General features: G+C 41.2%; 1 protein-coding gene across 1 annotated transcript in view; it reads left to right on the top strand.

Moving 5' to 3' along the window:
• Window positions 1-2655: 2655 nt before the first annotated feature.
• Window positions 2656-13180, top strand: part of MYO3A (myosin IIIA) — a 114505-nt gene continuing 103980 nt past the window's right edge. Inside the window, exons 1-2 of the mRNA XM_072925418.1 lie at window positions 2656-4931; window positions 12965-13147. Coding sequence (XP_072781519.1) covers window positions 12980-13147 — 168 coding nt within the window. The 5' untranslated portion in view covers window positions 2656-4931; window positions 12965-12979. The remainder of the gene's footprint in view (window positions 4932-12964; window positions 13148-13180) is intronic.

The raw sequence follows: 13180 nt of genomic DNA, 5'->3' as shown, positions 1-13180 counted from the left end.
GAAGAAAAAATACATTTGTTCAACACTGAGTCTTCTTTTATCACCTGCTATAAAAAGAACTCTATTTGCTCCATTAAAAAATGGTTAAATAGCAGGACCCAGATTGCAATGAATTGAAGAGACTGAATGCTAGATGCTAATTAGATGCACATATCAAAAATCACTTCAACTGCTTCAGTTATCAATACCCTGATGCTACTTATACTTCACTAGTTCACAGTCCAATTTATATACCAAAGTACACTTGCATTTAGTAGTGCCAATAGTGGTATTTGTTTAATAGGTATTTTACTTGATGTCAGACTGCTGATCACCTAAACTTTCAAGGGCTGGGAAGAACGAAAACTGTGAAGAAATGCACATCACACCTCATAAGACAGGCACTTCTACTCCAGGATACAAGTGAGACCCCCCCATACAACTGATTCAAAAAAATGTTGCAAAAAACTATAAAGAACCAAACCTGAAATCGCTAAGCAGTTAGTTTGGGAACTGCTGTATTAACAAGATGACTAACGAGATGACCCATGTGACCAATATTACCATGTGACTGATGTTGTTTATTGCTTTGTTTAGATTTAATCCCACATTTTTTAAGATCGCTTAATGACTGTGGGATATGTTATGCACACTTGGAAATGGCAGTACCACAACCCCAGATCTTTACTTGCACATTTTCAAGATTGGCACTTTCCACTACCCCCAGGTATGTAGAAAGCAGCAATCCTCAGATGTCCCAACACCTTCTTACTGGTTGACATCACTGCACGTAAGCAAAATCCTTTAATGTTATTTTAGTGATCAGTGTGTTCCAAGAAAAGGATAAGGGTACTAAGTAAGTAGAGGCCAGGACATATTTCGCAGCATAGTTCTCTGCAGTTATCACTTGGTCCCTGAGCTTATCTACTGCAATTTTTTAGAACTGTAGAAGGTTTTATATCTCACATTTTCCAATGCATCTTTTCCCAGTATTTTGTTTGAATAAATACTAAGAGCACTTTTTAAAAACTGAATTTGAGACATGAGTTCAAACTGTGTCTAACTTAGGACTTTCTTAGGTGGGAAACAACACCTGTGAAACCCTAAAACTTTGCTACTTCAAACTCAGTGAAAGAGAAACATCTGTGAAATTACAATTAAATGCCTTGCACATTTTACTTGTAATATTTTTTTCCTTACTGGGTATGAATTAATAAGCATGAGTTAGGCTATCACCATTCAAAGGTAATACTTCTGTGCTAGATGTGCAGTTCCTGGGTCTAATGACAGGGACCTAAAAAGGCACATTTTAATGAAGAACTGTCAGCTTCCTAAACCACGCCTACTTTCTGGCAATTTCTGTGCTTATGGGCTTGTTGAGACTGTGGAGACAGTTTTGGAGTGGAAAATTCCAAAATTCTTTTGATTGCAGATTTAATTGGATTCATTAGTTACCACTGAGCTTTTAAATTATTTTCCTGGTTGTCAAATATTCTGTATTATATGTGCAGTTTAAAAAAGTCTGAAAAGCATATTCTGTAAATTTGAAGGAATACAAACATTTCTCCTTTAGGAACTAAGTTAGGTCATGGAACATGAAAAAGCTGTTGAATGGTCGCAGCTTTTCATCTGCAATGATCTGGGTTGGATGTTAAAGGTTTTGTATCCTATTAACAATCTCCTGAGCTAACCAGCCCCTTAAATGTGATTACAAGGATCACACATCTAAGACATTCAAAAGGGGTTATGGAGCTCTTTTGATCAACTAAAGAAAATATCTGGCAAAGCTTAGGGTTGCTTTAGAGAAAATTATGCATTCAAATAAATAGCTTATGCTTTTGGACATCCTTGATAATTCATTATGGTAGATGGTATTTATGATCAAAAGAATATTGAGCTAGATGTAGACAAACTCTGTGGTGGTTTTCCTAGAGGATATTTACTCAGGTGTTGCAGGAAGTACTGCTTGTCTGTAATAAACACCAAAGGGGAGGAGTTCCTTATATTTGCTACAGACTGTGCTCGGTTAAGCAGCCAGAGAGGTCAAAAAGCACTTCCCCAGAGAGGTAAGTTCTTTGGCTCTTATAGTGGTGGTCTTCTGCTAGTTAAGCATGCTTGTTTATTTTCTTTAGCTATCATTTATATACCTCCTGATCTTTTTGTGTATCACTTGTTATTTGCATATGTACTTTAATAGCCATCAAAACAACTCCTCTTGAGTAGACTACTATTAAAAGATCAATTATAAAGAGAAAAAGAGATGAAATGTAGGAACATATGTCTTAGGTCCCACAAACTTTCTATGGCTGAATTCTGCTCAGGATTTGGAGCCCAGCAGCCAAGGACCTCCTTTTGTAGGGAGGGTCCACTGTGTCCTGCCTGTCTGCATCCTGACTTTATTTTGGATGTAGCATGATATTCACAATATAGAAAATATTATTTTAAGTAAATTATAGCCTTAATTTGGTGCCTTAATCATAAGGGCATCTTTCCCACCCCTGCAAACCCCCCCCCCCCTTTTTTTTTGTTATTAGAAGCTTCTAAGAATGTAGAAGTCTGAACGAATCAGTTCTGGAGTAAAAAAGGTCTATTATACTTATGTATGTTTTGGGTCCATTACATTTTAATAACGAAGAGTAAGACATTCTAAAAGCAACTCCCTAACATGATCTAATGTTGAAGATGCTTTGGAAGGTTTTCCATACTGCTTTCATGTTTGTCACATTGAAATTTAAAAACAATTTTCAGACTTGCACCCACAATGCTTCTAATGAAAGGAAAAACCATGTTGAAAGGCAAGGAGAAAGTCTGAAACTAATCTAATCACAATCTGTTAAAAAGAGAGTAGTATGTGTGTAGTAGTATAGAGCTGTCATGTGGCATCAAGCAAACTTAACTTCATACCAGGTACAGCTGGAGATGATCACACTTCACTTATCTTTTAATATATATATCTGGATATTGTCAAGACATATTATTTGTCCTTAATTTTTTCAAATTTATTTTGGGGCAGAGAAAGCATATACATACCCATATTTACTCTAGAACCTTGAAATCTCATCTGAAAGGTTTCCTAGATAACAGCAAAGCAGTAATTTTTTGGGGAAAATGAGGGGCAACAGCCAAGGCAGGTTGAGATGGAAAAAGAACATGAAGGAGTGAAAATAAAGGCAAAGGAGAAATGTGGCTAGGCTGCATGACACTGACTGTCACATAATCATTTCATGACTAAATTTTCCAGCACGTCAGCGTCCATTTGATGCACAGATTCCCTAAGGGCATAAATTCCCTGTTTGTTTCAACAGTGGTTCTATAGGCCTTGGACATTGGCCTTGAAACTTTAACTGGTTTAAACAAGGACCCTTTCTGCAGCAACAGGCTGCCATTACTTCTGTTCAGGATTATCTAAATGAAACAGATATGAGTTTTTTGGTGTTTCACAGTTCACCTGAAAAGTTAATTAATGCAGAAGATATAATGCGTTTAATACTTCAAGTGGTTTATCTGAGCCCTATTATGGGGTTTTGCCTTTGAGGCCACTTTGACAGAGGGAGGGCTTACAGAGAATTTTAGGTCTTCAGAGCTAAGGGGCGGTAACGTCAGCACACAGCGAGAGTTAGATGAGGTGGGCAGCCATGGTTTTAAGACAGCACTGCTCGAAGTGGAAAGGAACATAACAGCTAATCACTGATGTTACTTTTTTGGTTCCCACGATTGTGTCTAAACACTTCTCACCTCCTTGTTCCGGGTTGTGGATGCATGCAAGCTCTTTCTAGAAGAGCTATGACTACTCATCACTCCTTTTTGCACCTGAATTTCCACTGGGAGGCTTGTAGCCTTTTTCTGATGGTGCACTCTGGCCAAGATTCTGTACAATCAGAGGATTAGACTGTCATGCTTGTGCATATGACTTGCCATGCACTAGACACACAGCCGAAAGGCAGCAGGGTGCTAGGCACTCCCAAGCACAACCGAAAGCAATGAGAGCTTTGCTCAGGGAGGGGGAGCTACCTGGTGTCTACTCTTTTGAGAAAGATGTAAAACATAGATAGCTCTGAAACAGTTCCCCTCATGTCAGACCTGTCTGAAAACAAAACCCAGATTCAAATATTATCAGAAAAATGAAAGGAGACAAACAACTCAACAGACATAGTCTCTGATAGAGGTTCGTGGTCCCCAGCGCTGACAGAGTTTTGCTGCTTCTTTGCAGTGAATTTGTCAGGGATCTTGCAAAAAAAACCCTAACTAGCATAATTAAAATCTGGTTCGTGTACCGTATAGCAGCTATACTTCTAAAATTCATCCATTTCTAACTTCTGAGTACTTTATCTTGCAACTTCACCTTGCTATTATGTTATTACACTTTATGTTGTGCTGTTGTGGTGCAGTCACCTCTCTGCAACAGGTACTAACGTGAGCTCGGGGCGTGCACCAGGTGTGAATTGCTTTTAGAGGGCCCGGTAGGTCCATGAGGTTTCCTCAGGGCAGCGCAGCGCTCGCTGCCCCGAGGGCACGGCCACAGCTCTCCCGTGCCAGGCCAGCAGCCTCGCCGGGGCTCGGCGGCCGCCCGGCGCCGTGTAATCCCGCGGGGCGGATCAGGGTGCGGGGGCTGTGGCCCGGCTCTGGAGGCGGCCGGCCCGGGATCCCCGTGGCCGAGGCCGGCCGGGCTGTGCGCTCAGCGGCTCCGCCGGGAGGGAGCCCGGGCCGCCCCAGCGCCCCCGCCGCGCCCTGCCCGGGGCGGGCCGAGCCCTCCGGCTTTGCCGGCGCCTGCGGGGGATTAGCGGGGCAAAGCGCTCATCCGCCGCTGACCCCGAGGCGGGACCGCAGCTGGGCCGGGGCCGTCCGCAGGAGGAGGAGGAGGAGGGCGAAGCCGAGGCACGGTGGCCGGAGGTGGCGCGGCCCCTGCCCCCTCGGCCGGGCTGGCTCGGCGGGGACCGGAGGTTTCGCTGCGGGTAATCCCCGGCCGGGAGCGGCGGGCAGGGCACCAGGGCGAGTCCCGGTGCCTCAGAGGGGGCTCTCCGCGGAGCTGCGCTGCCCGGCGGCCACGCCTCGCCGAGGGGCTTCGGGGCGGCCCCGCGGCACGGTGGCCCGGCCCCCGGGGGTGGTGCGGGCCCGGCCGGGCCAGGCCGGTGCCTCCCGCCGCAGCCCCGCTCCTGACGGGACGGGAGGGGCGGGCAGGGGCTGCTCGGAGCCGGGAGCTCCCGGCCCCGGGGCGTGTGCGGCTCGGCTCTTGCGGTCTCTCGTTCAGCTGAATCTTGCTTGTTTCCACTTTTTCTTTTTCTTTTTTTTTTTTTTTTCCTATTTTTTTTTTTTAATGGTTTGGTTTGGTTTGGTTTGTATTTTTTTTTTTTTTCCTTTCCCCTTGTGAGTGAGTGTCTGGGTACGCGTGCAGATGGCCGGGAGAGATGCCTGCCCGCGTGGTGCCCGCGGTGAGGCAGCCGGGCGCTCCCGGGGCCGGGCAAAGCGCCGCCCGCCCGGGGGGCACGCGCGGCCGCGGCGTGACCGCGGGCTCGGCAGGGCACGCGTGCAGTCCTGCCGTGCCCACGGTGCGCTCACACCCCGTAACTTCTTGTCGGCTAATCCCCAGTGCTAGCAAGTTTCCTTGTTGTCTGCAATGCCTTCCTTATCTTGCTATCAAGTTACTGTATCGCCTTAATTTCAAGCCCTGACAAAGCTCGTTGATACAGCGACTAAATTAATTCTAAGTTGCCGCTTTTCTGTCCTTAGAAGTTCTGAGAAATACAGAGTGAGGGGGGTCACACCATACTGGTTTTTATGGCTTTATAAAGTTTTACTGCGTTAAAATAGGAAAATTAAATGATGCTTTAGCTTTGAAAACCAAGTTATTTGCTAATATATTGATCTAGTGTTTAGTCACTGAAAAATTATCCTCATCATTTGCAGCGCCTCCCTTCTAGGAGCCACAAAATTAGCTGGCTATAATTCAGTTCATGGATTGCTAATGTCAGTTCATTACTTCTGGTGGCACAAAGTCCAAATACAATTTGACAATTCCCCCTTCCATTATTAATCTTCTTTCATTATTGTAATGCCCTGCAAAAATATTGCCTGTTGGATGACAATTGCCACAAAAATCTTTAGCTATCATTTGTTTTCAAAACATCAGAGCTTTTAAAATTGATGACAGTAATTAAATTTAGTGTTTTGTTTCCTTGGTCTTTTTATACCCTCTTTGTTTAACTAAAGATTGGCTTTTAGAAAGGTTTGGGTTCTGTACTTGTATCAGGTTTAAACTCTGAAGATTGCAATCTAGTGGGTAGCCCATTTGCATGAGAATAGATTGCACGCTTACAGCCGCTGATTCTTTAACCTGTTGCTTAAAAATCTCCTCCGATGGAGTTACCTTAGAGCTGTAAGCCTCAGCATGCAGTGTGACTTTCACTGTGGTGGGGCATGGCAGGGAATGGATGGAAACCAAGGTGGAACCTAGCACTAAAGTAGATCCCTTGTATGTGTGCCCTCTGAGAACATTCGGAGAGCAAGGAGCTGGAGCCTCCCATGAGAAGGGCTGGCCAGTTGTCTGCAGCAAGTCAAAATGTCAAGATCAGCTGAATAATAATCCACAGATGAAATGTCAGTGTGGACACCCAATATGCATTTATCAATAGCAGGAGATCAGGTACTGATACCACACAGTACTGCTTCTCTACTGCGTGTAGAAGTTTTACAAAGGTCAAGGAGTCCAAAGGCATCAAATGTCTCTGAAAGCTGTCTTGCTTTGTTGGGAAAGTTGTCACTGGATAACAGTCACCAAAGAAAAAAGTGTTTTTAGAAACAGAAGAAGCAGTTACTCAGTCTTTCAGAGAATAGACATTAAAAAGTGGCCACAAAACCAGATCAATTTCTTCTGTGAACTGCCCTAAGATTGATGTATATACTTTGAATTGTGCCTAGGAGATATATTGCCTAAATTGAATACCACTCCTTGCCTCCAAATGCTTTACATAACCAATTTATTCCTGCATTTACATTAATTTAGGGCTTGGTTGCTGGATTCAAAGTTTGCTTTGGAATGTCAGTGCATGGTGCTTGCCTTGTTTGTGCATCATCAGGCAATGTCCAAGTCGCCTGACAGCCTTCAGGTGATGAGATGTGGCTGGCTTGCAGTTTTTCTGTCTGTAGTATGGAGCTGATACTCATTTTGTCAGTTGCCAAGCTAAAATTTTATTTCCAGCATTTAAGTAGATAGAATTAATTTACCTCAACATGTCTGCATCCGAAGCAGTGTAACTGGGCTCCTGTTGTAGGCAATGGAAATTTAGCAAGTAAAATCAACAGTGTCTGGAGACCGAGCTGTCTTATTCAGATAAATGATAACCAGGTTAGGTGAATCAAATTTTTATTTATTTGATTGAAATGGAATTAAAGCATCTAACTTAGTTTCCAATAGGGGTATTTTACACATCAGCTTAGGTGAAGATAATCTAAATTGACGTCTTGTGTCTTTCTTACTGGTGTAAGCACACAACAGCAAAAGACATGGACTGACTATTAGAGAAGGTTGTTGATTTTTATTCTTCATCTACCGTAACTGGGACTAAAGAGGTCTCTTTTCCCTCTGGAAGGTTTCTCGCAGACGGGAAGGCCAATTGAAAGCAATGGGGAATATATAGAGTACAAAGTAGTAAGCAAATTGATGTGCAGTTGAAGACGATAATTTGTCTAGACATATGGAGAGTACAAAAATTATGTAATTATGCAGATCTGTTGTTGTTTTAGAGTGAAATTATAATGCTAAGTGCATTCAGCTTTCGGCAAATGAAGTAAAAAAAGAAAAAAAAAAAGTCTGCAAACCTCCAAACACTTGTCTTTAACTAATGGCCAAACCAGATAATCTGCTCACACCGAGCTTAGATTTGAGTACAGTTCCCATTCAGATATAGGTTGCATCACCACTGAAATTAGAGGCAAAATATTCCCCCAGAATTGAATTGGGGTGATATTTGAATTTCCAGAGCAAAACTTACTCACTGAATGATGGCTAAGGTCATATACAATATAAATGAGTTATTATAGCTCTACCTGAGAATATAAGCTGCAGTCCATGCTCTTAGTTGAATAATCAAATTATTTATCCAGAAATTGCTAGGTGCTACTACGATAAAGGGCATATTGTAGCCTTATTCTTTTTGGCTTGTTTTGAGAATTCCATGTGGCAGGCTTTAACTTTCTTATTAAGTACTTGTCAGTGTGGCATAACTCATGAAATAAGAAGAAATGTAGTTTGGGATTTGATTGTGCCATTGCATTAAGTGTTTGAAGGCCCCACTGTGCCTTGTGATTAGTGCCAGACCAAAGAACTTCCAAATTAGATATTGAATAAAGCAATAAAGGGGGTGAAAAAGTGAGGTGAGATGGAGTTTTTTATTTGATAGAACAAGCTATTTTTGATTGTTTTGTTTTTATTAGGGTGATTACTTTTTCTGTCATCCATTAGGCAAGAGGTTGAAGTTTCACAATCTGAAGGAATGCCTTGTGTCACCTTCAGAGAAGTAACAGACCTGATAGGTCATGTGTGCCAGTGTTCTTGGCACCTGGCATCTGCCAGTCTTGACATACAGGAAGATGTCTGGCATATTTCAGGGTAGGATGTGTGCAAGAGCTGTCTGGTTAAACATAAGGAATGTTTAGAATGTGAAGGAGAGAGGGATGGGGGCAAATAAACCAGAATATAGCCTCGGTAGGTGTGTTTTGAACTGAACCAATGAGGTCCTGGTTCCAGTTTTCAAGACCAGAAAGTTGTGGTAGCCAGGAGACAAGATGCTGATGGGAACCTAAAGGCTGCATTCATTGTAGTTAAATGTGAATAGATGTCTGCTTTGCTAATCCTGTAGGCTGCCTGTGAGGAGGAAGATGTGTGACATGAGGCAAGGAGCTCTCATTTTATTAGCTCTTTATGGAGGAAATGGGTATGTTTTCATCCATCTGAGATGAAAGTCTATTCAGAAACTGTTGGGGGGAAAAGTTTATTAGAAAGTTGCACAGTTAGATGGTATGAAACAATGGTGAACATATTGGATCAACATATAATTTTCTATGTGAAATTCAGGCTCATTGGTCCATTTCAACCCAGCTGGAAGAAGCAAAACCAATTGCTTATTCCTACATGACTGTGTTGTCTCTAGTGCTCTGTGGCCTTGACTAAAAAGCCCTCCACAGGGCAATTGGTTTGTGTCTGAAGCTTTGGGTGTGATAAATGTACTTCACTGAGTTGCCTTGGCAGCAATGAGATAGTCCAGAGGAGATATACTATGCTCTTTACCAGGCTTCCCCTTCCCTCCCCAAGCTGATGAGATATTGAAAATGATGGAGAATGCAGTGGTCTGTCAGCAGAGCTGCTGAACAGGGCATCTCTGGGTATCTCTTAATATTTGGCCTGAAGTCTGCTGTATAGCGTGCATATGTTTGATGTGAAGCAAAAAGGCATATAGGAATGGCCCATAAGAATTCTCACCCAGTTTGTTCTTATAACTGGCACCTAATCCCCATCTCAGATTAAAAAAAAAACACCAACCAAAAAAAAAAAAAAAAACAAAAAACCAAAAACACCAAAAAAACCCCACCAAAATAAAAAAAAACAACCCACCCAAGCCTTGTTTTGTTGGAACAATAGATTTGGAACTCCAAATCAATTTTTTCCTTGTCTTGAATGTCCTGAATTTAATTGCTGTGTCAGTTTGTTTGGGTCTCTCAAACTTACAGGACAATGTACTCTGTGATTTAAACTTTGTTTCATGAACTTATTAAGAACTATAACTAACACGACAAAGAGGGGCTCAATCCCCTTTTGTCTAGGTCAGTCTATCACGTGAAATCATTTATGCACCATTCAAGCTGTAAGGTTTCATAATTTATAACCTAAAACTCCTAACTGGTACACCTTCAAGCAAAACAAACAAACAAAAAAATAAAACCTACCTGAGGTTGTTATTTTTTTTTAATAAAACCTACCTGAGATTGCTTATCCCTTCTCCTCTGTCATGGGACAAGTGTTCCCTTTGTCACACTAAGTAGCAGGAAGGCCTCAGCAGTCCAGCTCCTGTTGGATTTGCTTCTAAAACTTTTTGGGTAAGCTGATATTTTATACCTTCTAGCTTGGAGGTTTGGCCTATACCATTTTTTATAAGTGAGCAGATTCTGGATAAACTGCAACAGGAAAGATGACAGGAGACAGAGATTTGCCAGTGATAATGGTGCGTAATGCTCAAAATGGCTCTTGAGCTCTTTCAGGCCACCTGTCTGCCTACTTGGTGCTCTTGCTTTGACTTACTGGCCCTGTGCCCAGCATCCATCAGGCCTCACCAGCAGGTCAGCCAAAATCTGAGCAGAAGCTGAGTGAACTGTCACACTGAACACACCAGAAGTATTTAAAAAAGTTCTTTTTTTCCTAGCAGTTCAGGAAAAACCTCCCAGCTTAGAGGTTTGGATCAAGTTATAAACTGTGGTGGCTTTTAAGTAAATTTTTAATGGTGAAGGGTATGACAAATTATCCAGTTGGTTGGGCATCCAGACATATTCCAGGAGCAGTCCAATTTATTGCTGAAATATGAAGTTAAATCATTATCAGCTTTGACAACTTCACTGAGATGTAATAAAACATTATCCATCATCCAGAGTAGAACACTTGAAATCATTCTATTTAATATATTTTTAATAATATAAGTAAAATATAAGCAATTTATCTGCAGGGACTTGTTCTTAAACTTGGTGAAAGTGAGAAAACATGGTTCTCATAATAATTTATTCAAGTTATCATTTTGAAGCTGTAAATCCAAAGAAAAAACTAGGGTGAATAATTTTTTTATTGAATTGCACTCTTAAATTATTGAACTAAATATGACAGCTATTGAATGCATATTTTTAAGTATGTGGTGACTTTTCTTAAGACTAGATGATGTGCAACTGTTGTGATTTTCAAAAGAAAACAAAAGCACATGGCAATTTCTCTAGCACTTTTTCTCTGGTAGCCAAATAGCACCTGCAGGATCATGTTTCCTTAGTCCTTTAACAGTTCTCATTGTACCAGTCTCTGCAGACAAATAAGCAATTGATACTGGGAGTCAATGAATTTCAGCTTCATTCTGTCAATGTATAGGGAGTTAATGAAGCCTAGGAGGCTGCCTGAAACAGCAGGTTGGAATGTTGCTTCTTGGAGTGTTCTGCTTAGTTTAAAATATCCCTGAAACAGGGTGGTTCTTTGCTTATTTGAAGATTCAAGTATCAGAGTTCCCAGCTTGGCTCTGGCACAGTCTAAATATGTGAAGCTGTTCTTTGAGTTCCTGTGTCAGAAGTGCTCATCTTCAAAAGGGAGGAATTTAATCTTCCTTTCTTCAGCACTGCATATCTCCTACTGCCTGGGTCAGAAGCTCACGTGTTTTTTTGTAATGTGAGACACAGCAGGCTCTAGATTTTAATGGAAAATTGCATATTCTGTAGAAAATAGTCTGTATGTAGACAGTCTTCAATATGTTTTGGATGCCTCAGTTCTTATAAAGGCAACCATTTATACCTTTTTACTTTTTTCTTCTTATAAAAAAAATCACTAGTTACAGGTTTAGTAGTATCCAATAAAGATCTTAAACAAATAGTAAGCCTCAACTTAAAAAACTAAAGCTTACATAGAGAAACTTTGAAATGCTATCATTGTTGAAACCCTCAAAGCAAGGCTTTGAGATTATGAATCCTCATCCTTTTATCATCCCAAATTTAGTTACTGTTTTGTGTAGTCCCCTAATTACAGCAGAGTGCAGAAGCTAATTACAAAGCATTTATGCATGAAGCGACTAAAAAACTCCAACAGAATTACTGTATTTGAGCACTACTTAAAAGGCAAAGAAAAAGAAAGTTGTGACTCATTTATGTTCTTTTTTGAGGGAAGAAGTGGCTTTACCTGAATGTGGTGAAGCTCCCACAGCATGCATAAAGACTAGGCATAAGGTCATTCCTTAGGAAGAGACTACAGTCAGTGTCCTGAGTTGAGCCTTTGTGAATCCCATGGGACAGGAGAAAGAAGCAAATTTTGAATCTGGAATGGAAACCTGAGAATATACTTATTACAACTGTATTGTCTCCGGATCTTGATCTTTACTTTGACCTTAACCTGGGATAGTGTTAAGGGGGATTTCAATGTATCAGGTAAAACTGGGTCATTTCATTCCCATAGTATTTGGAATCAAGGAGCTGGGCCAGTACTGGCTGCAGTACCAAGCAGACAACTGACTGCTGCAGGTTTCCTGATGAATTGTATCCATCGTGGACCAGGATGTCGATGTAACTGGTCAATGGTGGACACAATTCAATCATTGTAAAAGGTGTTTCCTTTACAGTATGTAAACCAGTTGTTAAAGAATGTACATTGGTAAGCATCTTTTCCATGACTGAGAGTGCTTGACTGTCAGAAGAAAAAAAGATCTGTCACTTTGAACTGCTTGGCCTTTTGAGATCAATGTCATAATTCAAATCCTAAGAGCAGGCTTGTAAAATGATTGTTTGCTGTAAGAATTTGAATAAACCTAATGCTATTTAAGATGTTTTGTGTGGGTTTCTTTCCACTTGTTGCCTGATTCTTGGTAATGGACCTAAATCCTTTGGAATTTTATGAACTTGACTCTCATTCCTCTGTCCCTCCAAAGGTCTGGGAGTTACAATATATATTCATTGTAATGCATGGGAAACTGGCTTCGCTCAGACTTGATTTTGGTTCAAATTATGATTTGAATTTCCCTTCATTTGATACTGTGTTGACTGCACATACCTTTATTTGATATTGTGTAGTCAACACAATATGAAATGAAGGGAAATTAAAGTACAGCAGTTCTTATTCATCTTACTGTCTGTGCATGCACACTATATGCAAAAACATTTCTAGTGTTTGAGGCTGGAATGTATGTTTCTCTTCCCAATTCAAGGAAGCGAATTGCTATTAACCATTTGTTGAGTGAACATTGACATCTCTTTATCCTAGGAGCCATCATTTGAGATGCTTCCGTTGTCTGGGAAAACAATAATATTTGATAGCTTTCCCGATCCTTCAGATACCTGGGAAATAATTGAGACTATTGGCAAAGGAACTTATGGAAAAGTTTTCAAGGTGTTAAATAAGAAAAATGGCAGCAAAGCAGCAGTCAAAATTTTGGATCCTGTTCATGTAAGTTACTTAAATTACTTGGTTAATTGTGAG

Source organism: Taeniopygia guttata, chromosome 2, assembly GCF_048771995.1.
Source record: "Taeniopygia guttata chromosome 2, bTaeGut7.mat, whole genome shotgun sequence".
NCBI lineage: Eukaryota > Metazoa > Chordata > Aves > Passeriformes > Estrildidae > Taeniopygia > Taeniopygia guttata.
Note: the sequence above shows the minus strand (reverse complement) of the source record. Positions and strands in the feature narration are given on the sequence as shown.